Source organism: Neopsephotus bourkii, unplaced genomic scaffold (assembly GCF_033783945.1).
Source record: "Neopsephotus bourkii isolate Nb327-2 ecotype Australia unplaced genomic scaffold, CSIRO-AGI_Nbou_v1 NB_1476, whole genome shotgun sequence".
In the NCBI taxonomy this organism is placed as follows: Eukaryota; Metazoa; Chordata; class Aves; order Psittaciformes; family Psittacidae; genus Neopsephotus; species Neopsephotus bourkii.
Genome location: NW_026901952.1, coordinates 672,295 through 699,239, shown reverse-complemented (window position 1 = coordinate 699,239; position 26,945 = coordinate 672,295). Strand labels below are relative to the sequence as shown.

The following is a 26,945-nucleotide window of genomic DNA, read 5'->3' as shown; positions in this document are numbered from 1 at the left end:
TATTAATAACTTCAGAGTTCACTATCTCATTTAAGAGTTCTAATCAGTTTTAAGGATGTTTGTTTCTTCTAGAAGAAAAAAGACTTCCTATCCTAAGTGGATAGACGTGAACAACAACATAAAGCCAAGGCCAATTCTCCTTGTGACTAGAGAAGGAAAATAGATTATTTTTTTTTTACTGTATTTGTTGAAGGTTATACTGCTTTTTTTATGGAGAAGGAATAAAGTACAGAGACTTTGCCTACCTAGGCAGCCTTCTGTTTGTAGCCTGCAATCACACAAGATCAAGCAGAATCAGGGTAACAAAAAGGCCTAGGAAAACAATGACGCATAGCACAGGTACTGAAGGAGGCATTAATTAAGAACGTTTAACTCAGGAAAAACAGGAAGTCCAACTCAATTTCCAAGCAGCTTAAATACTGTTCCTAAGTACAAGCGTTCAATTTATTATTAGGAAATCCCTAAGAAAATAAAGAGTGCATACTTCATTCTTTTTCTGCCTTTTTTCTTTCAAGTTTTTTCACATTTTTGCAGAATCTTTCCTTCCAAGGAAACTGCTGTTTTGTCTATACCATTCCTTCTTAGCTATTATACTAACCCTGCTTTTGATAGCTATTTTTTCTCCTGTTGTTTCTGACATTTATGATTTCCTTACAGTTTGCTAAATACTAACCACAAAACACATTTTATATTTTAAAACACAGTCATGCAAAGAAACCAGGAACAAAATAAATCACAAAAAACAAACAAAAAAAAAAAAACCCACACAGAGAAAGACATTGCAATTTAACTAGACGTCTTTGAGCATACGAGTAAAACCTGGGAACAGTCCGAATGAATGTGTATTGCTTCACAAATAAACTGATTTTGTTCAGTTCAGTTTTGGTGCACTGAGAATTAAAAGATTATCTGTATTTAAGCTGAACCGCAAGGACTTGACTTTACTGAAGCTACATGCACATATGTGCATCAATGTGTCACCAGAGAAGCGCAATCTAATAGTTCTGACATGTCAGGACAGGTGGATACAGGCATCTCTGAAAGCTAAACAATCATGTTACTCAAACTTCAGAGTGAGGTAGGTAATTCACAAAGCATAATTTATGACAGACCATGTTAAAGTTTTTGGTACAAACATGTTAATGACACACCATTTGAGACAGTTTATTTTACATTACCTCTTTTTCTTAATTCATTAAAACAAGTTATTGCTGTTAATAATGACATTCCAAAGACACAGTGCACCTAGATTTGATTATTTTTGTTTCCAAGTAAACCTATGAAGTGCTGCGGAGAAAAAAGAAAACAAGTTTATGATGTCACATGAATATGTTACTCATTAACTGATTTTAAAACCTAACCTGAGCTGGAGTCACAGCAGCATTGCACTTCTTACAGCAGTGAAAAGTTGTGCGTTTGAAGGAGCATACTGGAACTGAACTTCCAAGCTAACTTCATTAAAATGAGGAGGAAAAGGAGTTCCTTAGAGGACTCTGTTTACCATTTTCAAACTCAAAACAGCTTCCGAAAGTTAAGTAATGACACTCCAGTCAGCCCGACAGAAAGTTTTGGATCAGTATTTATAAGGTAAATCCTGATGTGTTTTGAGTGTTCTGTATGTACTTTATTCTGGGGAGGACAGCACAGGAGGCAGCAACAGGGGACAGCCTGTGGACAAATACACCGGTGATAATACCCTGATGAGGAAGCTTTTAATATGAAATGGCAGTGCATGCAGAGTTGGTAATTTCACTTATGTTACTGATTGAACTGGAAAGGGGAGCACTACTGTAAAGGAGAAATTTGTAAAGGAGGCAATTTTGTTCTCTCTTTGTTTACACTGAAGTAGGGCTTTGAGTGCATATAGAACTGTACACAAAGTCTTAAAATGACCTCTGCAAGGTCATCCAATACTGTCTATGGTATATGAGTGGGTCACTGCATAAAACAAATGTAAGCTTTGAACAGAGAATTTAACAAAATGTTCTGATATGTGTTTTGGCCTATATGAAATGCTTGTTTTATAATTCTCACTAAATTGTGTTTCAAGATAAAAGCTACAATAATCACAAGGAGTATTCATGGAAGTTGAACACTCAACATGAATGAATACTGCTGAAGACTTTGCTGATAGAACAATTGCAAACAGTTTCTAAGGGGAAATCTGTTTTCTTACTTTGGGAGGGTGAACTCTTGTGGATTGTGGACTTCAATTGAGATGGGATTCATTGTAATGAAGAGTTCTGGATAAATCATGCACATTTTAGACAGCACTGGTACATGAGGGAATGTGGCATCAGAGGGTTACCAGCATTTACTACTTATCCTACCCCATCTACTGCAGGAGAGAGACAAGGAAACATCCATGGAATTTATGTCAACTCCTTATGAATAAAATAAGGTATTCAGAATAGCTTTAGACATTTACTAGCTCTTAACCAATTTGAAAATTCTTTACCAAGCACTATCCTTAGTATCTGCTCAGTGTGCAGCTACCCTGAAGAGTGATTTGGAGGGGCACCTCTACATGTCTTTGTGCAGCTGAATTACATTTCTTTGTAGCTGTGCACAGATATGTGGGGTGATAGCTCATATCACTAATTGGGTCATAAGTATAAATAAGTCTGCTGGCCTCATTTTTTCTCTTTTGAAATGTTATTAGGTCTTTTTAGTATTTTACCTGCATAACATTCTTTCTTCCAACTCAAATGTCAAAGAGATAATGTCTGTTTGAACAGAGAATGAGGAATCAGAAATTTTAATTAGAGCCCTGTCATGGTTTAAGCTGAACCCAGGACAAGCCCTCAAAGGCTCTTACCTAGAGTTAGTCCCTTACAACCTGCTTTTTAAAAAACATCTACATGTGGGGTTTTATGCCTCTCTTTGATCTCATCCTCCAATTAGGCATGTAACACATGTACACAGAGTAGCATATGGAGGCTTCAGCACAAGTAGGTGATGTTTAATTACTTCTAATTTGGGTAATAGAAAGTTTGCCCTCGTTTCTCTGTCCAACCCAAAACATGGGGCAGACAGATTTACCTACTTTTTTATTTACCACTTGATAACCAGTACACAAAAAAAGGCTACTATATATGCTCTGACAGCATGTGATAAGCCCTTACAAAGAACAGAGTACTTTGCATCAGATTTCTCAATAATCAACCTGCCTGCCAAGTAGCAAGTGGCAAGGACAGGCCTTCTAGAAATCCAGCTCACTCAATTGCTGTTTCAGTAATAATAATATGATCATAAAACCCTGCTGTGAAACTATAACTCTATCAGTAGAAAAGATGGAATAGCAAGCTGCAAATACTAGTCAATCTAATAAGAAAATGCATGATCACAGAAGCATAGAAAGGGTTTAGAACAGACTTTAAAGATTTTCTATTTCTGTCCCCCCTGCCATGGGGAGGTACACCTTCCACTATACCAGGTTCTTCAAAGCCCCATCCAAACTGGCCAGGGAAGCTTGAGCTGTCATCAAACTTGCTTTTCATGTGTTTGTCACTGCCATGATACACTTTTTTCCAAGTTTTTTTTTTTTTTTTTTACATGAAAAATGAAGAAAAATGCTCTGGGGAGAAAGAAATGCAGGCTCTGCATTGTTAGGTACTATTTTCAATACGGTCCTATTTACTTAGAGCATACAGATAGATCTATGATTGCTCTTGTTCGTCCTAATTATTCATACCTGAGGACAAAATCTGACTATATGCATAAGTTTTATATACCTCTGTTTTCCACTCACTGCAATTGGCACCATGTGGATAAGCACACATCTGCCAGAATTCAGGGGGGTATTAACATTTCAGACAGGGAAGCTCACAGTTTATCACCATGGCAGCATGTTATTCCTGACATGGAGCGGAACTGATTTCAGAAGCAAATTAAGACTCTGGAGCTATAAAGGACATGTCAGCCATGCATAATAGATGAGAGATTTGTATGGATAAAAGTACTGGCCACATGTGTATGCAGTATTTTATCAGCATGAAAGTACAGACTTGCTCTGACATTAAAATAAAACATTTTCCAGTAGTCCAGATCAAAACACTGGCAACACAATAGATATCAACCTCCCTTTTGGAACCCACCTCTGTAATGTGAGTCAATACCCTGCATCCAGATCTGTTAAACTTTAGAAGAACCTTAGGCCTCACAGTTTTGGCCAGCCTTCAGAAAGACTGTGAAAAAAGTACACTGAACACAAGAGAATAAGATTTTTAAGCAATATACATCAGCTGACCACCAGCTGTGTGAGTGTCACACATGGTGTGTATGTTAACATCAACCTTAGCAATAATCAAATGTGGGTTGTATATCAAATGTTCATTAAAAAATATCTACAGAGAGAAAACTTGAATGCACGGAACCTGTCTTGTGTCCAAACAAAACCTAGCAGAGACAAAACAATCTTCATAGTTTTTGTTACAACTTGTCATACAGTTTTTCTGTTATTCTGCTGTGCACAAAAGATAGGTAAATACTAACGTCAGATCACAGCTGAAAAACACAACTATTGTATTTAATTGGTTAATGCAGTGCATCAAATGAGCTGCCAAGCCAGGATTAGAGTCAAGGACCCTTTTGACTCCCATTTCCATGACTTTGCATTTACAGAACATGTCTCCATATTCTACTTTTTTCCTGGTGGTGATATAATAATAATAATTATATAATATCATAATGTTAAATAATAATAATATTTTTACCTAGTATGAATGTTACTAGCAAATGCTTCACTTTCGTTTTTTAACCAAGTATTTGTGGAACCAAGTATTTAGTAATGACTCATTTTTACGGTGCTGCAGATATCAATTTAGTTGAATATAGGGGGTTTTCTACACTAAATGACTTGACTAATTAAACAGAGTGCTTTGCATACCTTGGGAATGGAGCCAGATAAAACTGAAACAGAGACTCTATTCCAGGGACCAACTAGCTCCTTCCCAGTACACATCTCTACCACTGTGGCAGAGACAGGAACCTCTGGGGAAGAGTGAACAAAAAACTCAGTGACAGCATTTATTTCCTGCAGCTAAACCTTCCAGATACTGAGAATATAAGCACTCAAAAGACAGTTGATTTATTTGTTCAAATACTAAAATGTCAGATTTTTGCCTACTGTAACCCAGAATTATTCTGCTGGAGTGGGTAGAATGACTGCAGAACAGTTTGACTTGGCCTCAAAATTGGCACTAAAATAGCAACCAATACCTTTCTAGTGTAACGGAAAGCCTCCAAAAATGAGATGAAGGGTAGGCAGTCACTTTACCTCCTGTTTTCAAACACACTGTGCATGCGTTGGTAGCATACACTGATATGAGAATAATTCCCAGGGAACCCAAGGCCTCACAGAGGTTGCTGCACCCCAGCAAAGGGCCCTGGGTCCAAGCAGACACAGGATGCCAATGTTGCCTTCCCTGGCTCTTTCAGTTCCAGCTCTACTCACAGCCCAGAGAGCTGAAACAGGGCCTATCCTGTTATCACTTGGGTAAATGGGGTGCCTCTATATCACCAGAGTTGTGTCTGGCATAAAGGGAGAGAGAGGCTCTGCAATGCAGCACCAAATCTGCTCAGGTGCTGCACAGAGGCAGCAAGCGAAGTTTCACAGGTGCAGGACCTAACAGATCTGAATAATCTTTCATGTAAATTACTTCTCATTTCTCATCCAGGTATGCCTTGGTTTCTACTTTAAATAATATATAAACATTAGTTAGTTATGTTTCCCATAAATACAGGCATTTTAAATGTCTTCATTTCTACGCAGCTTGGTACAGTCTAAATTTTCTTGGACTAGAGCTAGTTAATATCACATACCGCCTAGCCAAGACCATACAGCACTCTCACATTTTCTGTAGGATCTGTGTGCCCAAGCAGCTGTGGCAGTCCTGAGCCTGTCACCATTAACACCTCTTTCTTCTTACCGATTCTCTGAATATATTACAATACCTGATACTTACTTCTTGCATCTTCAAAAGACAGTGTAAGTATTCCCTGGCCAGTTTGGGGCTTCGAAGAATCTGGTCTAGTGGAAAGTGTCCCTGCCCATGGCAGGCTGTTGGAACTGGGTGAGCTTTAAGGTACTTTCCAACCCAAACCAGTGTATGATTCAAAGCATCAAGCAATCCAAACAGTACCACTGGAAGGTGATTGAATTGCTTCATATATCTTTTAATCTGAAATGTACATCAGTATCTATCTCCTACCCTGATGTCCCGTAACAGGAGGCCACTCATGTACATGTTCTCATCTTACTTTAAGTGATTTAATTAATTAGATATTTAATTTTAATTAGAATTAATAATACCACATTAAAACCTGAAAACAGGACTTTTTCTAGACATGTTAGTTTGAGGTCTGTCCCAAGACTGGCCTTCCTTAGATTGTATCATTATAGCCACAGACTCCATCTTCACTTTGCGAACAGCTCGCCAAATTGAACACTGACTCAGGTATAAACCAAGTAACAAAAACATTTCTCGCATGCTGCTGGTTTGTATCTGCATCAGGAGATGCCTTTAACTTTCCTGAGGGCATGCAGCTTCCACAACAGTGAAACTCACCAACAAAGTTTGTGTTGGCAAGCAGGTATTCTTTATTGCAGCCCTGGGAGACATGGGGGATATCTCCACCTCGTCCTCGTCCCAGCAACAACCAGGCTGTGATTAGATTATCACTTAATATATATAGTCATTATAATTCTAGTAAATTATATACATATTCATAACATTTCCCAGAACTACTTTAATAGGTTTACGTCTACGTTGTGCATGCACACAACAACGTGGTAGTGGGCTTTGAGATCGCTGGTGGTCATTTCTTCATCATCACTTCTTTCTTTGGTTGAACTTTTGGTTTGGGAAGTTCCATTGGCAAGCTGCCCACCACTAGTCCAGTTCTAACTGGCCACTGTGAAATATTTATCCAAAATATTTCCTTCTTGCTATTATTACTTGCCATCATGGTCAATGTTGCTGAGATACAAAGCAGAACTAAATTTACTGCTGAACAAAAAAAAAGTGTATTTCATTTTGTACTTCCCTGTTTCAACAGCCTAAAAGTCAGGTGAAGGCTACGCTCGCTGCTTTTTGTACAGCTCCAGATCGTTTCCCGAGCAGACAAACCAGCCCGAGCTGCTCTGGAAACAAAAAGCCACCGCAGGCAGCCGCAGGTGGGAGGGCCACATAGTCACCACACAAATTCGTGTTGGTACAGCTACCTGGACACTGGAATACAGCCTGTTTGGTGAGTCGGGGCAAGCAGCCCCACGCGCCGCTCGCTGGCCGGCCCGGCTGCCCTCACCTCGGGGCCCCGCTCGCTCACTGAAGGCGCCCTTTGCTCGGTTCCACGAGAAGCACCGCCTCACACAGCAAAGTCCCGGCTGAACCACTTAAGGCACGCAAGGGATGGGCCACGCTGAACCCGACTCTCGCGACGGGATGGGCCCCTTCTCAGCTACAGCCAGTCCGAAACCGGCGGAACGCGACTCCACAGCGCCCCACGCTACACCCGTTCTCTGGCTCCAGCATGGCGGCGACAAGACCCGCCTCGGGGCGGGGCTGCGCGGGTAGGTGCGGCGATTGAGGTCCCTGAGGCGGCGGAGCGTGTTGTGCGGTGGCGATGGTGTTAATGACCGAGGAGCGGTGCGATGTGGAGGAGCAGAAGGTGGTGCGGGCAGCCGGAAAGCGGGAGAACAGGGGCACCTTGAGGCTGTGAGTACTGATCAGGCCGGGGATCCTGCGGCTGTTAGGCTCCTACCCGGGCTGACTGCCGGGGTGGGGGAGGCGGCTATGGGGAGACCCGAGGCGGCCGCAGGGCTCGGCGGCGTCGGGCGGGCTTCGCGGCTCTGGGCTGCGACTGTGGTTTGGAGTCCTTAAGAGAGAGTTGTGGAGGGGTTTCCGCGTCCAGGCTGAAGTTGAGCACCAGCACATCTGCCCTCAGCCAAGTTACGCGGACTTCGGGAGCGGCTCCAGTCGCAGCGTTAAACTCCGAAGTCGTAGGAACAAGGCTTAGTGGTACAGCTTCGAGCAATTTTATGCAGCATCCTGGAAATCCTTCTCTGCCGTGGCACAGGAGCACGGCAGTTGTGCTTTATCGTTTACGTGCATGGCTCCAATGGGAAGCTGTGATACTCCTCTTTGTGTGCCAGGAAAACCCAGAACTTTGTCAGAAGTTCACAAACTTTTGTACAGGCAAGATGCAGTAAAATGCAAGCTCAGCCTGACTCCTATCCCAGAGACAGGACAGACTGCGCCGCCAAGGCAGTGGGTGCTTGCTTGCCTTGGCACAGTTCCCCACCATGCTTCTTGCCCAGTGTGGCCATAGCCTTATTGTGCTTTTTAACCTGAGAGATACTGTATAAACAGAGCAGGTAAAGAGATCAAAAATACTTAATATTCTTGAAGAGGAAGAGGAGGCCTTGATGGCTGGCAAAGGCTGCTTAGGCTAGCAGATGGAAGGTAAGGAAGTCAGAAGGCTTCCCCTTCCGTGGGTGGAGGTATTCCCTGCACTCCCCAAGGACACTGAACTTCCTTCCTTCCTGTGATACTTGGGATGCCAGATGTTGAAGGCTGCATCTTCTGCATTGGTCTTTGCCTTTCAGTGAAGGTCTCAAGTTGTTTTAGTTTTTGTATGCCATGGTAATGACCATAACGTGAAAATCTTGCTGGAATCAAGCAGCTGTCCAGTTCTATACCAGACTCCCAGTTCACGTGGGACTTGGTAGTACGAAGGTGCTGTTTGAGAAATTAAACATCTGTGACATAAGGAACTAAAAAATCTGGGTGTTTCTCCTCAAAAGGAAAAACAAAACAAAACAAAGACACACACACCAAAAAAAAAACCCTAACTTTTTTTCTACCCTAGGATGGTTCCTCTCCCCATAAAACTTTTATTCGCAAAGATTTAAGATTAAACAGCCTCCCAGAGAAAGGAGAACAAGCACTTTCTGCAGAAAGAAACTCTGAGGAGGTCTGTGGGTGCTTTTTATTTCCTAACTGTTGTATCCCTGATCTCTTAAGCAGGTGTATTCCCTAAGTATGTATCACAGTGAAATGTGTTGCCAGAAATAACTTGCTTGTTAGAGAACACTGGGCATCTAAGTGTCTTCTCAGTGTTCTTTATCCTGTATGGAGCAGTCATACCAGTCAGAGACTTAATGTTCCAAATGAGGCATAATTCCTTTGTCTCCTTCAGAGCTTTATGACTTCAAGCCTTGGGTTCTGATCCCTCATGCAGAATTATGCCAGTGAACCAAATGAAGTTCTTCGGGTATGCAAGATCTGTATCAGATTTTTCTCTCTGGAACAGGACTAGGAGTCCAAGCCAATGTATAGAAAGCTGTCAGAGGCATTGCACATATGTTGACTAACTCTCTGTCCTGGGTTCAGCTTTAACAGTCATTTCTGGCCTTCGTGCAATGCTGTTTTTGACTTTCAGCCTGGGAACAGTGGTGATAACACTGATGTTTTTATTTCTTACAAAGTAATGTTTACTCCGACCAAGGACTTTCTGAGTCTCATGCTTTGCCAGGGAGGAGTAGAAGCTGGGAGGAAGCAGAGACAGGATACCTGACCCAAATTAACCAAAGGGGTATCCCATACCACAGAACATCATGCCTAGTATATAAATTGGGGAGAGTTATCCAGAAGCCCCAGATCACTGCTCGGGTCAGGCTGGGTACTGGTCAGCAGGTAGTGAGCGATTGTACTTTTGCTTTGACATCAGATCCAGGGACATCTTTTTGTATCCACCGTTTTGTATGACATCCATCTTGTATATACACATGTATATATGAGGCAAAAGCGATGCTGTATTTTAAAACGTGGGATCTGAGCACGACATGAATGGCATAAAATAAGGGGTGGATACCAACAGACAATGCAGCTACTCCAGCTCCAAGCACAGCAGCTACACCAACCCCAGCAACAAGTACAGCAGCTTCTCAAATCCTGACCACAACAAACGGCACAGCTACTCCAACTCAAAGAACAGCTCCTCTTAGTACCCCGATTGCCCATGCTGGGCTGGATATTCAAAGGCAGGGTCTCCTCTACACATCATGCAATTGATGCTACATGGAGTAAGTGGGCTGCGCTAATTACACAGTGAGCTCAAACAGGAAATTCCAGTCATCCAGGAATTCTAGAAGTCATCATGGACTGGCCAGAGGGCAAAGATTTTGGAATGTCACCAGGTGATGCATGCTAAAGAGACCCCACCATATAATAAACGGTCAGAAAGTGAAAAGCAGTATGTGTTGTTTACTGATTGGTCCTGCTGTATTGTGGGAATGCATCGGAGATGGAAGGCAGCTGTATGGAGTCCTTGACGATAAGTTGCAGAACCTGCTGAAGGAGAGAGTGAATCAAGTCAGTTTGCCGAGGTGAAAGCCATCCAGCTGGCCTTGGACATTGCTGAATGAGAAAAATGGCCAGTACTCATCTCTATACTGACTCATAGATGGTGGCAAATGCCCTGTGGGAGTGGTTGCAGCAATGGAAACAGAGCAACTGGCAACGCAGAGGTAAACCCATCTGGGCTGCTTCACTGTGGCAGGATATCACTGCCTGGGTGTAGAACCTGGTGGTGAAGGTACGTCATGTAGATGCAGATGCACCCAAGTCAGGCCACTGAGGAACACCAGAACAACCAACAGGTGGATAAAGCTGCTAAGATTGAAGTGGCTCAGATGGACTTTGATTGGCAACATAAGGGTGAATTATTTTTGGCCCAGTGGGCCCATGACACTGCAGGCCATCAGGGCAGATGTAACTTACCTATGGGCTCATGATCGAAGGGTGAATTTAGCAATGGTCACTACTGCCCAGGTTATTCATGAATGTGGAACATGTGCTGCAGTTAAGCAAGCCAAGCAGTTAAGTCTCTTTTGTATGGAGGATGATGGCTGAAGTACAAATATAGGGAAGCCTGGCAGATTGACTGTATCACAATCCCACCAACGTGCCAACGCAAGTGCCATGGGCTTACCATGGTGAACTCCAAGAGTTCAAACAGAATCTCACCTGTTCCATCATTTCAGCTGTGGAAAAACTGTTCCAAGAGTTGACTGTACTGAAAGGGTGTGTTGGCCAGGAATCAAAGCTTCCCTCTGTTTTGTCTCCAGGTGTTTAATTTTTGACTGCTGAATTAGCTACAGATGTAAAAAGTGAGGGTCAGTCTTAACCAGTGTGATAAATGGAGGTCTTGCTCACTGTGACTCTCCTATTTTAGCTGTCAATTTTTGCTGTTCAGTAGGAGGTAGGCGTGATGCAGGGGAAAGCTAGGTGGTCTGTTATGCTGCAAGCTGCAGTGTTTAGCAATACTAGCCTGACGACTGTGAAAAGACTGGATAGGCAAACAAAGTTGAAACGCTTTGTCTTAAACTAGAAGATTATTTAAGTAGCTGCTGGCTGGAAACAAAGCTAGAATTTATTTGCCAATCCCATTTAACAGGTAGCTGGATCCTTCTGAGAAACCGTCATGTTCATTTAACTGTGAGTTAACCTTCGAGATCAAGTAACTTTGGTTTGACTAACTTGAAGCTACAGGGCAGATTGTTCAGCTGAAGAACAAGGACACAGTATGGGGTTTGACTGAGTCAGAAGTGAACTTGCTACAAGTTATATTGCTGAAGATTTATTTTTAGAAAACTTCGTTAAGTGTGTGTGGTTGTGGTGGAGTTTCATTCCCTTCATGTTTTCATTCCCTTCATCTGATGCTGACCTCTATTTAAAAAAAAAAAACAAAACCAAAAAAGCCACAACAAAACCCCCAGAAATAGCAGTATTGTAGAGGCTGAGGGAATTTTACAGTGTTTTTCAAAGCTCCAGAAGAGATTTAGGTGAGTACTGTAATGTAAACTTTCAGGACGTATGCTTAAAATGTTCAATTTAGAGGTGGACTTTATAGCTTGGTATGCTTCTGCTACTATCACAAAGGTCTTGCTGGGGGATAGGTTCTTCTGAAGGACTGATGCTGCAGAAATGTTTCAGGGTGTTGTTTTTTCTTTGGTTTGTTTTGGGGTGATCTTTGTGTTTGTTTTTTGTTTGGCTTTTTGTTTGTTGTTGGGTTTTTTTTATTTATTATTGCAAGATTAGATCTGGAAAGTGATTCATGAACTTTATACAGAAGGGGTTAAATATGTTCACAGTGATTTAGAAAATGGGCTTCTCTGGCATGTTCGAAGGTTCCTTCCAACCCTAACTGTTCTATGAGTCTATGCTTAGCAACAGTTATATCTTTGAAAAGTGTGCTGTACATCTCTGTGGATTGTACAGCCCCAGAGATAAATCTGCATGGAAGACAGGTGCTATTATTATCCAGACTCAAAATAGCTATGCAAAAAGTTTGTCATTATGTGGAATTCCTCCCAAGCAAATCAAAAGTTCCTGAACAGAAAAAAACTTCCAAGTGGTGTTCTTTGACCATTGCATCCTGATTGGCCAAAAAGGATTTGATCTTGCTTTGTATTTAGAGGATTTTTTATTTTTTTATTTTTTGTTTGTGACTTGAAAGTGTGGTATGTTGTGTTTGTTGTGGAACTGGACCTGCCTCAGAAGCTGTCCGCCCCAGTGCAGTGACAGCTGATGGAACAGATGCTGTATTGTTGAAAACTGAGTGTGGTGTGTTAGGGAGAAGTGACAGACACATAACAAGAAGTCTGTATTCCATGCCAGCCTCCTTCTGCTTTCACACATACTTGCTTCTGTTGAAGTCAGTATATTATTTTCTGGTTTCCACAGGTAGTATTTGGCCTAATACAGCTAAATCTGTCTGTATTAGGGCAATGTGCCGAGTTACTGTATGGTAACATACCCCATTACGTTAAGTGGCACATTTTGTTCCCTTACAGTATAAGGTAATTTCCAGTTACTGAGTGTAACTCAAAGAAATGAGAAGGCTGGGACTTCAGATTCCAGAATGTTTGGAAAGACTTACTGGGTGGTTTTCTTTTGAGGGTTTTTGTTTGGTGGAGGGTTTTGTTGTTGTTTTGTTATCGGGTTTTTGCATTTTGTTTTTTTATTTTGAGAAAAAATACATTGCAGATAGTGGGGAAAATATGCTACTGAAAGCAGTGGAAAATGCTTACAGGCAGGCAAACTACATAATTCTGGGAATAGAGGGAATGTGATTTTTATGGTTTTGTTTGCCTGATGTGTTATGCTATGATAACAGGTGTTTCCTAATAACTATTGATAAGTTAAAAGACATTAATTGACTGACCTGTGCATAATCACAACTCCCTAACTTTTTTTCCTAAACTGTCTTTTTTTCCTAAACTGACTTTCCTAAAATGTCTCTTACACACAATACAGAGAGGAAAGGGGAGGTTATTTATTACTGATTCGAAGTTTTATTTCAGCTTTGAACCAGATTAACTCCATACCAGCAGCCAAACTTCTGTGGGTTGGGGTTTTTTTGTGAAGGGAAAAAGATGTAGGTATGTACCTACTTTATTCATGATCTGTATGTTCAGTGGTTGAAGATATTAACACATGTTAAGTATCATATTTTTTAATTCTTCCTTGGTAGTTTTTTCCCTATTTTTTATAGCAAAAGTTATAATGCATGATATGAAAAGGATAGCCTTGCAAAGTGAATCATGTAAATTAGAGGTGTGACAGAAAAAAGGTTTCCACTCTGGATGACCTCCATTTGTTCATGATGATGATTTTTAATAGCTCCTATTTTTTATTATATTCTTGTTGTTCTTTGTTCACTGTGTATACATCCTTAAGTTACAAAAGACACTTTTTAAAGATAGTTGTGCTATGTGTAAATGCACACCATGAATCTGAGCAGCCTTTTCTTTGTACCGAGCTACCTCATCAGCTAACCTGAAATACACCCAAATGCTGGTTATACGCAGTCTGTGACAAATGCTTGTTAGGCAGCATAATACTATAGATAAGCTTTGGTCAGCAGGATTTGCTGCTGCTATTTGACAGGTGATTTATAAGCATAGTATCAGAGTATTGTCTTTTTACCACCATCTCCATAAATGTTGCAGTCATATGGTAGAAATTACGTGCTTATCTAATAATACCACTGCTGGGATTAATGATCTGTTGCCAAGACCATTCCTTTTCTGTCAGCCTTTTTAGACTTAACATTACTGTTACACCAGAGAGATTTTGTGTTTGGTTTGGCAACCTTTACAGACCTCTTTTGTGGTACTTCAACCAAAATTCATAAGTAGCGGTCTGGATCCAGCTAGCTGATCAGCAAAAGTCTCTTCAAATATTGTCATCACAGAGCAAATAACTTTTCTGCAGATAATCAGAATACAGTAGGACAAGTTGTCTTTCCCCATTTCTCCACTTTTCCTTGAAAAGAAACTTCTTGTTTTATCTAGGAAGATTTCTGAGCTATTCAAAATTACAGAGGGATTATGTTTTCTGTAAATAAATATTTGAAACGCCCGTTTTTCCTTCCAGGTAACGGAAGTCGGAGATTCCAGGAGGACATGGGCATCTGCTCCCTGCCAGCCCACTGTATAAGGGCCCTTGTCTCTTTATAAAACGGCGTAATGTGCTGTTTCATGCTTGGGTGATTGTTACAGTAATGGAATTATGTACTGGCAGGTGGGACACCTAAATAAAATGGAGAACCAGTGGGTGTGTGCAGAACACTGTTGCCTCTTCTTACTTCTCTTCTAACTGAGCTTTAATGCTGTACTGAAATACATGTCCTTTAACTAAACTTCTACCTGACACAGGCTAGCTTTGTGAAAATAACACACTAAATTGAAGGAGGTTAATAAGCTTCCAGAAAGTGGCAGGTAATGGTGTGGAGATTGCAAACAGGCAGCAGAGAAACTCAGCAGCATAGAGAATGCAGACTGAAGCCTTCACTACTGTGAATAGATGGGGGAAGAAGCCTTCTAGTTACTTTATGAAGCCTTGTAGTTACTTTATGAAGCCTTGTAGTTACTTTATTAAGAAACAACAGTTCTTGATGCCCTGCCAAGAAACAACCATATCTAGGCATGTCCTCTAGCATTCCTGTAGGCGCTTCAGTGGTTTAGTCCTCTAGGAATCTTAGTTTAGGATGTTTAAGAAGGACAGACCACCTAGTCAAGGAACTTTCTTGATGGTAATTTTACAGCTACCATTTGTGCTCTGCTAGTTCAAGAAGGGGCATTTAGGTTTTTTCAGCCTTTTCTGGACAAGAAGGAATGTTATAGTTCAAAAATGTCCAGTAAAAAACATAATTAGATAAATGCCCATTTGGTTTTGTCAAAGTTTACAATAATATGCTATAACATATTATTCTAATGCTGTGGCAAAGTTTATATAAGTATGCTATGGCAGAATAGGACAGAGTGGATGTTGCTGTGGAGGACAGTGTGTGGCCACTGGAAAGGCTCCTACTGAAAAAGGAGGCTTACAGAAAATTCAGACAGTGTCCTGGTGATAGAAAATAAATTCAAACTGGCCCTAGCAGGTATCTGGCCCCCACATGTCACATCTGATTCTTATAAAAATATCTTTTTCCAAGACTTTGGAAAGAAAACGGTTCTGTATATACATATATATCAGAGTCAAAAGGCACTGTTATGAATAGCGTCAGTGAAACCCATTGTTAGAAGCGAGTATTTCCTACTGTGAAATAATAGTTCGTCTACATTGTTCTGTCTTTTCTGGGAACAGAGAGGCAGGTCTGTAAGAAAAATCATAGGTTGAAGAGATAATGGTGAGAAATTCAGCATTGCTAGGCCCTTGGTAAACAGTGAACCTCTAACAGTGATTTCACCTTGATCCCCTTCCATCCTTAATGGAAGGTGTGAGGAAACAGGTGAGATAGACACAATTATATGTTCATTTTCATCGCAGTTGTTGCTTTGCACTGTTCTTGCTGGAGAACCTACAAAACCATTGTTCTCTGGCACCCCCTCTCTTTGTGTACAACCTGTATGAAGAACCAGAATTATTTTTCCCATGTACATTCATTAAAACACTATGTGTGCAGCACATTTATTCATTGTCTCTGTGCAGCATACTGAGTCATTATTTCTAAACGTGCCATAAAACAAAAGCTTCTGATCAAGCGATTCATGGCAGCTTCACTTTTTTTCTTTTTTTTTTTTTCCTTCAACAGCAGAAAGGAATCATGATGTTGGCAAGATTGCTCCCATACCTCTATCATCATCTGTAGCTGTTCTGCATTCTTAATAGCAGCTATTAATAGAATTGCTGGTGTCTGTACTTATTTTTGCCTTTAGTTAGCTCTGTAAGCTAAAGATAAAAATGGGATCTGATACAAGGTTGCATACTTCCCCTTCAGTAGGAATTGTGGTCCTATTTTTTGTCTTGTTCTGGGTTAAAAAAATAAAGTAGGCTAGAACTAGAAGGCAGGAAATCTTTTCCTCCAAAAGGCTGCCAGTGAGTTGGAAAACGAAAAAAAAAAAACATGCTCCAGTCCAAAGCAGATGTGAAATGAGTATCTCCCCTAAGATCTGTTGCTCCACATTTGTTCTGAAATGCACCGTTTCGGATTTGTGTCATGTACTGGATTTAGCCCTGGCTGTGTTCATGAAAATAGCTGTTGGTCACCCTGCTTGGACTCCCATAAAAATTGCATCATGGGAATCTTGTGAAGTTGAGTAAAAATATATATGAGAAGACACTTGCTTTTTGAAATGGGTATCTGAAATGGAAACTCTTAAAAAGACAAGAGGGCTAAATGGCTTATGTTGCTGTTCCAGTTAACTTCATAAAATATCTCATTATAGTGTCTCATGTTTCAGAGCACAGGGAATTCTTCTGTGGTGTTTTGTTTGGTTTTGTTTTTCTGCTGAACTTGATAGCAGTCTGATTTTGATTAGACAGGGAATACAGATAGTTAATAATAGATGGTATTTAGAGAGGAGAATCTACATACTTACTAATGACATCTGCAGTGTCAAAGTGATCTTGCTGATGTCCGAGTGCGAAACTTGATCAGCTTATTATGTGAAATGTCTGTTCAGCTGAGGAAAAAAAATTTCAGGATTTCCTCTATTCTTAACAGTGCTGAAGGGGTTTCTGTTCAGTATTAACTCAAAAATTCCATTCATCCTTTTAATAAAAATGTAGCAACACAGACATACAAAACTACTCAGAGGTCAGCAATTGTGTTCCAAGCTGTGAAACAGATCATAGTAAATACTTCTGAAATTAATTACCTTCATATATAAAGTAAGATTCACAACTTTAAAAAGTCTTTAACTATTGGTTTGGCTCCTCTTTCAGTGATAGCTAAAAAACCAGATTCTACCTGTGCCTGCAGGCCTGTTTCAACTTAGAAATGTGTAGAGAAATGACTTCACTTGGAGTATTGTGTGCAGTTCTGGTGTCCTCAACATAAAAAGGACATGGAACTGTTGGAAGGAGTCCAGAGGAGGGCCACGAGGATGATCAAGGGACTGGAACACCTCCTGTATGAAGATCAGCTGAGAAAGTTGGGGCTGTGCAGAAGAGCCTGCAGAAGAGAAGGCTGTGTGGAGACCTCATAGCAGCCTTCCAGTATCTGCAGGGGGCCTACAGGGATGCTGGGGAGGGACTCTTCATTAGGGACTGTAGTGATAGGACAAGGGGTAATGGGTTCAAACTTAAACAGGGGAAGTTTAGATTGGATATAAGGAGGAAATTCTTTCCTGTTAGTGTGGTGAGGCACCCGAATAGGTTGCCCAGGGAGGTTGTGAATGCTCCACCCCTGGCAGTGTTCAAGGCTAGGTTGAATGAGGCCTTGGGTGATATGGTTTAGGGCAAGGTGTCCCTGCCCATGGCAGGGGGGTTGGAGCTTGATGATCTTAAGGTCCTTTCCAACCCTAACTATTCTATGATTCTATGATGTGTATGCATATCTGTTCATCCATATGCATGTCAGATTCAGTTAATGTGCAGCTGTATACCTTTGTCTTCATTATGCTGTGTTTGACTGTGATCTCATGAGAAGAAAATGGGCCTGCTCCTCGAACAACCTGAGGCACTTAAATCTCAGTCTGGTTCATACCTATTCTTATTAACAAACTGACCCTTTCCCTTATGCAGGGTTTCAGATCTCTGCTCCTTGATTAATGCTTCGTGTATCTCCATATTCAGTATAAATGCATCTCTTGGCTGCGTATCTGTCATACAAAATACATAAGAAATGCTGTACTTTAGAATCAGCTGCTTTACTTCCTTCACTTTTCAGCCTTAAATACAGGCTGTGTACTAAGTGTGTGGGATTATACAAATATCGAACACACACATTATGGCTATCCTTAACAGCAGCTGTTAAGCAGCTCTGCTGTTTTGTGAGTAGGGTAGCTGTAGCTCATTTTCTGTCTGTTTTGACAGTTTTGGAGTCTTAATGCTAGTCAGTGTTTGGTTTTCCATTTGCACAGTAAAAGTGATACTTGGGTTTAGAGGTTGATGAAATCATAACATTATTGTGAAGCATATATTTTTAGGAGATGTATTTTCTCCCATAAAGAGTGCCTTGTGCTCCTTAACACTGGAGCATGGCTGTAGAGCTACTGAAGGCGTTTTGCTTCTGAGTGGCCAGACTTTGTAGAAACAGGCATTTAAATCCTTGACCTTGACTATTGTTAGGTTTTCCAGTACATAAACCACTCTAAACTGATATGAGTAGGACAGCAGGAGTCTAAACAGAGTTTACAATGGAAAATGTATTTTCTTCAGTCTAGGGGTGAAATAGTTCAACTGTGTAAAATACGAAAGCAAGCTAAAGTTCATCAGATAAAGCACTCTAAATTCTGATTACACAACCAAAAAAGGCTTGTTCAGGCTTTTGGGGCATAGTGAAGATGTTTAGTGGAATGTTAGTCCATACCTTCTGAAAGAAGGTGTAAGACTTTAGGCCTTGCAAAAGGAGGGTTGAGATGATTACCCCTTCAGGGAGTGATGGGTCAAGGAAAGTCTATGCTGAGGACACCTTTGGTCTGCAGCACGGTTGACAGGGTGTTCTTTCAAGAATTAACACATTTCATCTAAAGCCCTTGCAGTCATCTCTGCTTGAAGCATGTTGCCAGTATGTCTCCAGGATGCTTTCTAGATAGATAATTCACAGAATGGCTTGGGTTAGAAGGGACATTAAAGGTCATCTAATTACAAACCCCTGCCACAGACAAGGACACCTCTCACAAGGCAAGGTTGCTCAAAGCCCTGTTCAACCTGGCCTTGAACAGTAAGGATTTTTTTCCTAATGTCTAATCTAAATCACCCCTTGTGATTTAGATTAGATCACCTACCACTTGTCAGCTTAAAGCCATTCTCCCTTGTCCTGTCACTGCATGTTCTTTTAAAAAGTCCCTCTCCAGATTTCTTGTAGGCCCCGTTTAGGGACTGGAAGTCTCTCTGAGCCTTCTCTTCTACAGGATGCACAAGCCCAACTCTCTCAGCCTGTCTTCACAGGAGATGAGCTCCAGCTGTCTGATCATCTTCACGGCCTCCTCCAGACTCACTCGAGCAGATCCATGTCCCTCTTTTGGTGGGGGCTCCAGAGCTGGATGCAGGACTGCAGAGATGGGGGCTCTCTGCAGAACAGAGTAGAGGGGCAGGATCCCCTCCCTCAACCTGCTGATCATGCGGCTTTTGGTGCAGCCCAGCACATGGTTGGTTTCAGGGCTGCAAGTGCATGCTGCTGGGACATGTTGAGCTTCTCACCAACTAGTGCTCCCAAGTCCTTCTCCTCAGGGCTGCTCTCAATCCACCATCCACCCAGCCTGTATATGTGCTTGGGATTGCCCTGACTCAGGTGTAGGACCTTGCACTTGCCATTGTTGAACTTCATGAGGTTGGCATTGGCTCACGTCTCGAGGCTGTCAGGGTCCCTCTGGATTCCATCCCTTCACTTCTGCATGTCAATGGCACCACATAGCCCATTGTCATCAGCAAACTTGCTGAGGGTGCATCAGTCCCACTGCCAGTGTCACTGACGAAGATGTTGAACAGGATTGGTCCCAACACCAGCACCTGAGGCACACCACTCTTTACTGGTCTCCACATGGACATTGAGCTGTTGACCATAACTTTCCTAACCTGATCCCTGGCTGCTCTGACTATTTCTCTGTACTCCTCCCAGGCTATTCATCCTTTTTTCCACCATCTGTAGGCCTTCTTTTTGTGTTAAAGTTTGTCTAGGAGCTCCTTGCCCGTCCACTCAGGCCTCCGACATTCCTGCTCAACTTCCTGTTTGTAAGCATGCATTGCTTCTGAGCCTGGAGGGGGTGATCCTTAAGTACTAACAGTGTTTGTCCTGCTCTGTCTCCTCTGTTGTTAAGCCTGCCAAAGGCCGTCATCTTGATTTGGGATTCTGAAATTTTTTGAGCCTCTTCCTTTAGTTTTTGGTTTCTGAAAGAATAACCAATTTCTTTGAATAGACTCAATTCTGTTATAAGAATAGCTTAGATAACATTATCTCTTAGTATTTGGGCCTTTTGTGATACTTTGGTTCCTACGTCAAAGCCTTTCAGCCTAACTGCTAGTCAGTAAATCCAATACCCAACAGTACCAAAAGATGCAGTACATCGTTGTATTTCTGATGGATGTTTCCTCATACGTTGTACTAAGCATGATTATGGACACTAGGGGACAGGTTACTCTGCACTCTTTTGGTTGATCATTTGCAATAGTGCAGCAGTCTAACAGCTGTTGCAAAATTAATCCTGTTTGTATAAAAGAGATGAAGCAGGGTAAGAGGACTTCTAAGGTAACATGATGACCTGGTATGTATGTTCCATTTACAGAAGGGAATGCACCTGAGGGGTTGCACCAACGCTCACTCACATTAAGCCCTAGGGAAACTCTAGTTTGGCTACAGTTTTGCAAACAACTGAAATTGAATCTCTGGTTATTCAAGATGCAGTTTTCCTCCTACATAATTGGTCTGCATTTTGTGGTCTGGGGGACTAGTTTGTTGTAACTTCTTGTGGCTTTTGAACTTTTTAGGCCCATTACCAGGTGGACCAAATAGTGTGGGTGTCCTTTAGGGTGGATCTGAAGAAGCTTTATAGAAAGGTTGATGTGGTTGTGGGGATTTAAAGACAGTAACCACTGTACAGTTCCAGAGTTTTTGTTACCTCTTACATATGCCTGAGAAGTGTTCACATGTGTAAGCTTATCTGGGGTTTGTCAAAGACAGCAGTTGTTCCTTGAAGCTCGCTTTCTAAACTGTGGCCTACTACCACATCTCTCTCACAACATTTCTGTTCATTGCTTCTTATTCAAGCTAGTTCTGAAGGGAACAAGAAAACAGTTTATATTTAAATTGCTGTCTTTAATTATTTTCCTCTTGAAAAATCCTAATTAATATGACACAGCATAATTTTTACTAGGAGTATGGATTTCTCAGATCCTGGAGAAGGTTAATGCCAAAGAAAGCCTTTTGAAATTCAGAAAGCTTTCTGCAGTGTGAAGAACTTGACACACCCATCTGTCAGAAAGTTTTTGTTCCACAGAAACCATTCAAATCAGAAGAGATGAAGTTCTCTGACTTCTAAAGTATGTTGACGAATAATGTGCTTCTGAACACTTCACTAGCATGAAACTTAGAGCACTGCCTTGGTTAATGTATTTTATAGCATTTCCCCTTTTCTGTTATTTAACCTTAAATTACTCAATTCAATTATTGGAGTATATTTAAAAAGGGAAAAGAAACATCTCTTGCAAGAAGTTAGTTAGGGTGCTAACTAATGTTTAGTTTAACTCACTTAGATAAAAGATAGAATCCCATAGTGAGTGCAAGCCTTGGCTTTGAAAATTCTATAGCAACTGTTCTTTTCTTGTAAACTAGAGACTACTTTTTTCTTTTCTTTTTATCTGTTATTTTAAATAGGCTTGTTAGTGGTACCAAATACACAGTGTATGTTCTATTTGAATTTTTTTTTATTTTCATATCAACAAAGGCCTGATGTCATACAGTTTACGTGCTTTGCCCTGATATTTGGAAATACAGTTCACTTATATGCAACTATTCCTAACAACTGTAATGAACATCATTTTGTTTTTTAAGTGGAGGACCCTTTATTATGAAAATCATGCAGGTGGATTCTTACAGAAGAGGTGAAGCGAAAGACAATGTAGGACCTAGCTTCCTCTTGCAGCGCTGAGCCACAAATCATCTGCTAAGAACTAAGTACTGTCACACAAGATATTTTTCTCCAAACTCACCAATTAAATTAATTTCCATTAGTCATCATGGCTGAGTACTGAAGATGGAATGAGTTTTTCCTAAACAAGGCATTCTCTTTGGAATGGAAGTTAGCTACAAATTTTATGGGGGCTGAAATGTCCATGGCAGTTTTTCAGTTTTCCTCTCTTCATTGCTGAAATTTCGGTGAAGGAGTTCAGAATACTGTTCAGGTATATAATACTGTCAAGTCAATAGATGAAGACTTTTCAGGACCTTACTATAAAAGACATGTCATAATTTTATTCTTTAATATGTGCTGCATTGTCAACATGTTGCAGTGCCATTTGACATCAGTGTGAATCCTGCAATACACATTGTATCTTCTTAATTATTTTATTTTTCCTTCTGCAGTTCAGATGGAGAAAATGGAACAGATGAAAAAAGAAAGTCAGGAAAATTGCCTACAGTGTTGTTGCAGACCCCTACCAGTGAAATGGAATATTTTGATGACCAGAAGAAAGTTGATGTTGCTAGGTAATGTCAGAAATGCTGTCAGTTTTCTTCTAGTCAGAAGGAATGCTTACAACCCTTTCAAGAGGCTACACTGAATAGCAAGATTTATCAAACATTCTACTTGGAAACAGGAATCAGAGCCACATTCCAGGGGTTGCTGTTGCCCACCACAGTCAGAATTTAGACGTGGGCTGCCATAGCTTCCCTGTTGGAGGAAAAAAATACATTGCACTATTTCATACTACTAGTTACATCCCTTTCACAGAAAATTTCACAGGCAGTCAAACTGATCTGCAGTTTGAGCACTGCGTTTTTATCAGAACACTTTAATTCTGGAGTATTGATTGATCATGGTAAAACTATGACATAAGTTTTAATTTTGGACTCTGTGCTGTATGTTGCATCATTATTGTAATGACTCTGCAAAAACAGGCACTCTTCCTTTTTGAAGAACTGGAATGCATTTGAAACTCTTCTAAAAGAAAGCAAATGATACTAAAATCACACTGGGAGGGCCTGAATACAGATTTTGCATCCCTTTCACTTTGTCAACTGAGCAGCCAGTGCAAAAGTCAGCAGTCAGCCTGACTGTGGTTTTGGTTGCAAGGCAGATATTTAAAAAACATCAGTTTCCTGAAGCATCTTTGAGGAGGTTTGTTGGGGTTTTTTTTGCAAACTCTCCTTCCAGTCTTACCTCTCACAATGTAACTGAGTGTGTGCTGGGCAGGGATTGGCAAAAGAGCCTTTAAAAAAAAAAAAATGTTCACTGTTCCTTTCAGTTTGACCAGTGCTTTACATACGCACACAAGTATGTGTACAGTGTATTCTGGAGTTTTCTTCTGTGAGGGGCCACTTGAGATGTGCAGCCAGTCCTCCTGCTACCCGAATCAGCCCTGCTCTACAATCACTTTTCTAAATCCAGCTGCATCTCCATTACACTTGGGGGTTCTTTTCCTGTCAACCTTACAGTTTTTACTGGAAATCCTGAATCTCTCATATTTAGGAAAGTAAAGAAAACTTATTGTGCACGATAAGGTGCAGTAATGGAAACTTGTGTCGTATATTCGTTTCCCCCTTGAATCTGAAGCACAATATGTTCTTCAGGTCATTCAGTACAGGAGTCCCGTTGTGATTTTCATTTTGTTCTTCAGTCCTGCTCTTCAATCTGCATCTGAAGGCCTCTAAAAAATGCTTAGTATGCTTTTGTTCTGTGCTAAATAGCTCTCAAGAATAATGTTTGTCTCTTTCTGATTTATGAAGCTGTTATCCTACATGTTCTTGTTTTCTGAACAGTCCATGCCATTAATTTCTCCTTTATGAAACAAACAAAACCTTTCCCAGCCATCTGCAGAGGCTTTCCTCTGTACATGTTCTGCTCTAGAGTTGCTGGGCTTTTGGCTGGTTTTGTTTTTCCAATACGTATGGCTAGAGCTGTACAGATGCAGCCTCCTATACAACTGGCACTCGTGATTCCATTTCACCTTCTCTACGACTGCTGGCTATTTTACTGATTTCATTGCACTGTACTACAGTTTATAGCCATCCTCTGACTTGTGCACCTGTTTCTTCTCACTAGCACTTTCCAGATGTGCTCAGATTTTGTAATAAAAGTTCACAGCTTTCTGTATGCTACCTTGCACTTTCAGCTACCTAGTTTTACCTCACTTTATCTGACATTAGTAAGCAACATGCGTAGTGTTAGTATTTCACATTTTGCTGACAAATGTGGATCTAAGCACTGTGGTCATTGATTAAGTTGTAAAAATGTCTTGAACTTTCTTTACCTTTTTACAACTAGTAATTCAAGATATTATTTCTGAATAAAAGAAGACCTTCAGTGAGAGTCAGCATAGTTTAATAATAATATATACTCTTTATTGCTGTATAATCCCTGATGAATCAGATAATGGTTATTAAAGGGTTAATATGTTTCATGGAAAAGCACATCCTGTTAGTAACTTACCAAGACTAATGAACTGAGGCCAGACTGACAAGGGATGCCTTTTTGTATCTTCAGGACAAAGAACAGCACAGATAGTCCATTCCTGACAATGGATATCAAGAGTCACTCCAAGATTGAAAGGAAAAAACGTGCCTCAAATCAGGTAGGCCAGAGGATAGGCTTATTTAATCGTATGTATCAAGAATAAATAAATACCTACCATGAGAGCCCCCTTGTTTAGCAATATTATAGTTCATGGTTGTATAAGGACGTAGGTTCCTTCTTCGGCAATGTGTTATGTACCATCAGAGTGTGGGTGTAAGCAAAATACAGACTTCATAGTCACATAGCAAAAATGAGAATTTATTGTAAAACAAGTGGTCAAAAATGAGAAGGTACTAAGAGGACAGGAAGTGGAGTGGGTCATTTGATTTTAATACTGTCTAATAAGGTATGTGTCTCTGGGCGTGGGCTTTCTTGTTTTTTAGCTGAAGGCAAATGCACACTTTCATAAGCTGTTTCTAGATGTTCCTATTGATGAGCCACTGAAACAAAGTAAGTATTAACTCCCTTGTCATTGCTGGCTGTGGATCTAAAATAATGTTTCCTGCCAACCGTGGTGACATACAAGACAGAGTACCTAAATTTTAAAAACCTAAAATTCCAGCTGCCTAGAACTACAAGGCCTTCACCTGCTTGCAGTAGGTGTTTTTATTGTAATCTTGCAAAACTTAAATCTTCAGACACTGGGCATCTTTGGAAATCATAGCTCCCTTTGGACTTCTTAGCAGAGTAACCTAGTACATTTTTTGGTACTGAAACTTCCTTACTAAAGGCGTTACATAAGACAGCACTGGTCAAGTGACTAGCTGAAGTTTTTGCTGTTGATGATGCTTTAAGATCTAAAACACTTCTAGAACTTGAAATGTTTAAAGATTCTGCTGTTCTCTGTGGTAGTTATAACACATAATTCTACATAGATAGGTATAAAAAATGGTACTTGAAAAGAGTTAATGAGTGAGAAATGCTTTGCTTAATGGCTGTGAAGTAAAGGCAGTATTACTTTACACATGTTGTACCTCTGTTGTCACTTAGTCTAGATAACTGCTATGGATCTAAAAGCTTGAAGCTAAAACCTTTTCTTTAAACTCTTCACATTTACATAATATTGTTACCTGAAAGGTAGTAAAAACGTTTATAGGAAGCTAGGTAGTAGTCTCTCAGAAAGTATTTTTGGCTTCTGGGAGCCAGTTGCATGTTTTGTGCATTTCAGTCTCTGTCCTTTAGGTATTTTGAGTCTAAACTTAGGCCTGCTAAATCTCCTGAGCCTGTCAGTGTTACTTAAACTTACTGAATATTTCAAGGTTTGACAATGTTTATCAAAAGCCACAAACCTATACATATTACAGCTTTGGTTTTCTTTTTAGAGCAAAACAAAAGCCAAACTGGTAACAGTTGGTTTGGGTTGTGGTTACCTTGAAGATTATAGACTATCTATTGTTTCAGGCTTTACCTGTGCTCTTCAGAAAGAAATTCTGTACCAAGGAAAATTATTCCTTTCTGAAAACTGGATTTGCTTCCATTCCAAGGTTTTTGGTAAAGACACCAAGGTTAGTAAAATCTTTATGTACAGAAGAGTAATGTTATTCCTTAACACTTTGTTCATCACCAGAAGTTCATATTATTATGCAACGCTAGAACACTACTAATACTTCTGTGTATTCCTGAATACAGTCACTGTTCAGAAGTGATGCCTGAAAGTCACATTAGAACTGGAGCCTTATTAAAGATCAAAGTCTCTCTGTTAAAGACTTCCTGTCAGGAAAAAAAACCACAACCAAAACCAAAACACAAACCAAAAAGCAAAACCCAAACAGATAAAAGGATCTTATATGCAGAAGTGAGAGCATTGACAACCCCATGTAACATAAATTATACAAAAATATTCCCCTTGGGATAAGTAAGTATGGAGAAGAGGAGGAAGGGAGGCTGAGAAGTATAAGATCTTAGATAGATGGGGAACTGGAAGGAAAGAAGGGATATTAAGACAATTAAAGAGGCTTCTAAGTTGAGGGGCAAAGGTCTTTAAGGAGTAATTCTAGCACTCCTGTTCTGCATAAACTGAGAATAGGGAAAGAAAAGCCAATTTGCTAGGTTTTTACTTGTGAGCCTAGTATAAAGAGCAGAAATGAGATGTACTGTCAGGAAGATCCTAATGCACCGGATCATCATTTATGCTTTCTTGGGGCAGATATGACCAACCTAGGACTTGGGCCCCTGTGCTGAATAATATGCATACAGACAAAAATAAATCCTTTCCAAAAAAGATCTAGTTCTGTTGATTTGGAGCATTTGGAATAAT

General features: G+C 40.5%; 1 protein-coding gene across 4 annotated transcripts in view; it reads left to right on the top strand.

Moving 5' to 3' along the window:
• The first annotated feature begins 1,405 nt into the window (after positions 1 to 1,405).
• The window catches only part of GRAMD2B (GRAM domain containing 2B), a 39,892-nt gene continuing 14,352 nt past the window's right edge, over positions 1,406 to 26,945 (top strand). For 3 of the 4 annotated variants that reach the window (XM_061369147.1, XM_061369145.1, XM_061369144.1), the window contains exons 1-5: positions 1,406 to 1,587; positions 22,540 to 22,662; positions 24,659 to 24,746; positions 25,072 to 25,138; positions 26,090 to 26,193. In XM_061369147.1, coding sequence (XP_061225131.1) covers positions 1,463 to 1,587; positions 22,540 to 22,662; positions 24,659 to 24,746; positions 25,072 to 25,138; positions 26,090 to 26,193 — 507 coding nt within the window. In that variant the 5' untranslated portion in view covers positions 1,406 to 1,462. Of the gene's footprint in view, positions 1,588 to 7,534; positions 7,719 to 22,539; positions 22,663 to 24,658; positions 24,747 to 25,071; positions 25,139 to 26,089; positions 26,194 to 26,945 lie in introns of those variants that run through there. The other variant, XM_061369146.1, reaches the window with a different exon arrangement.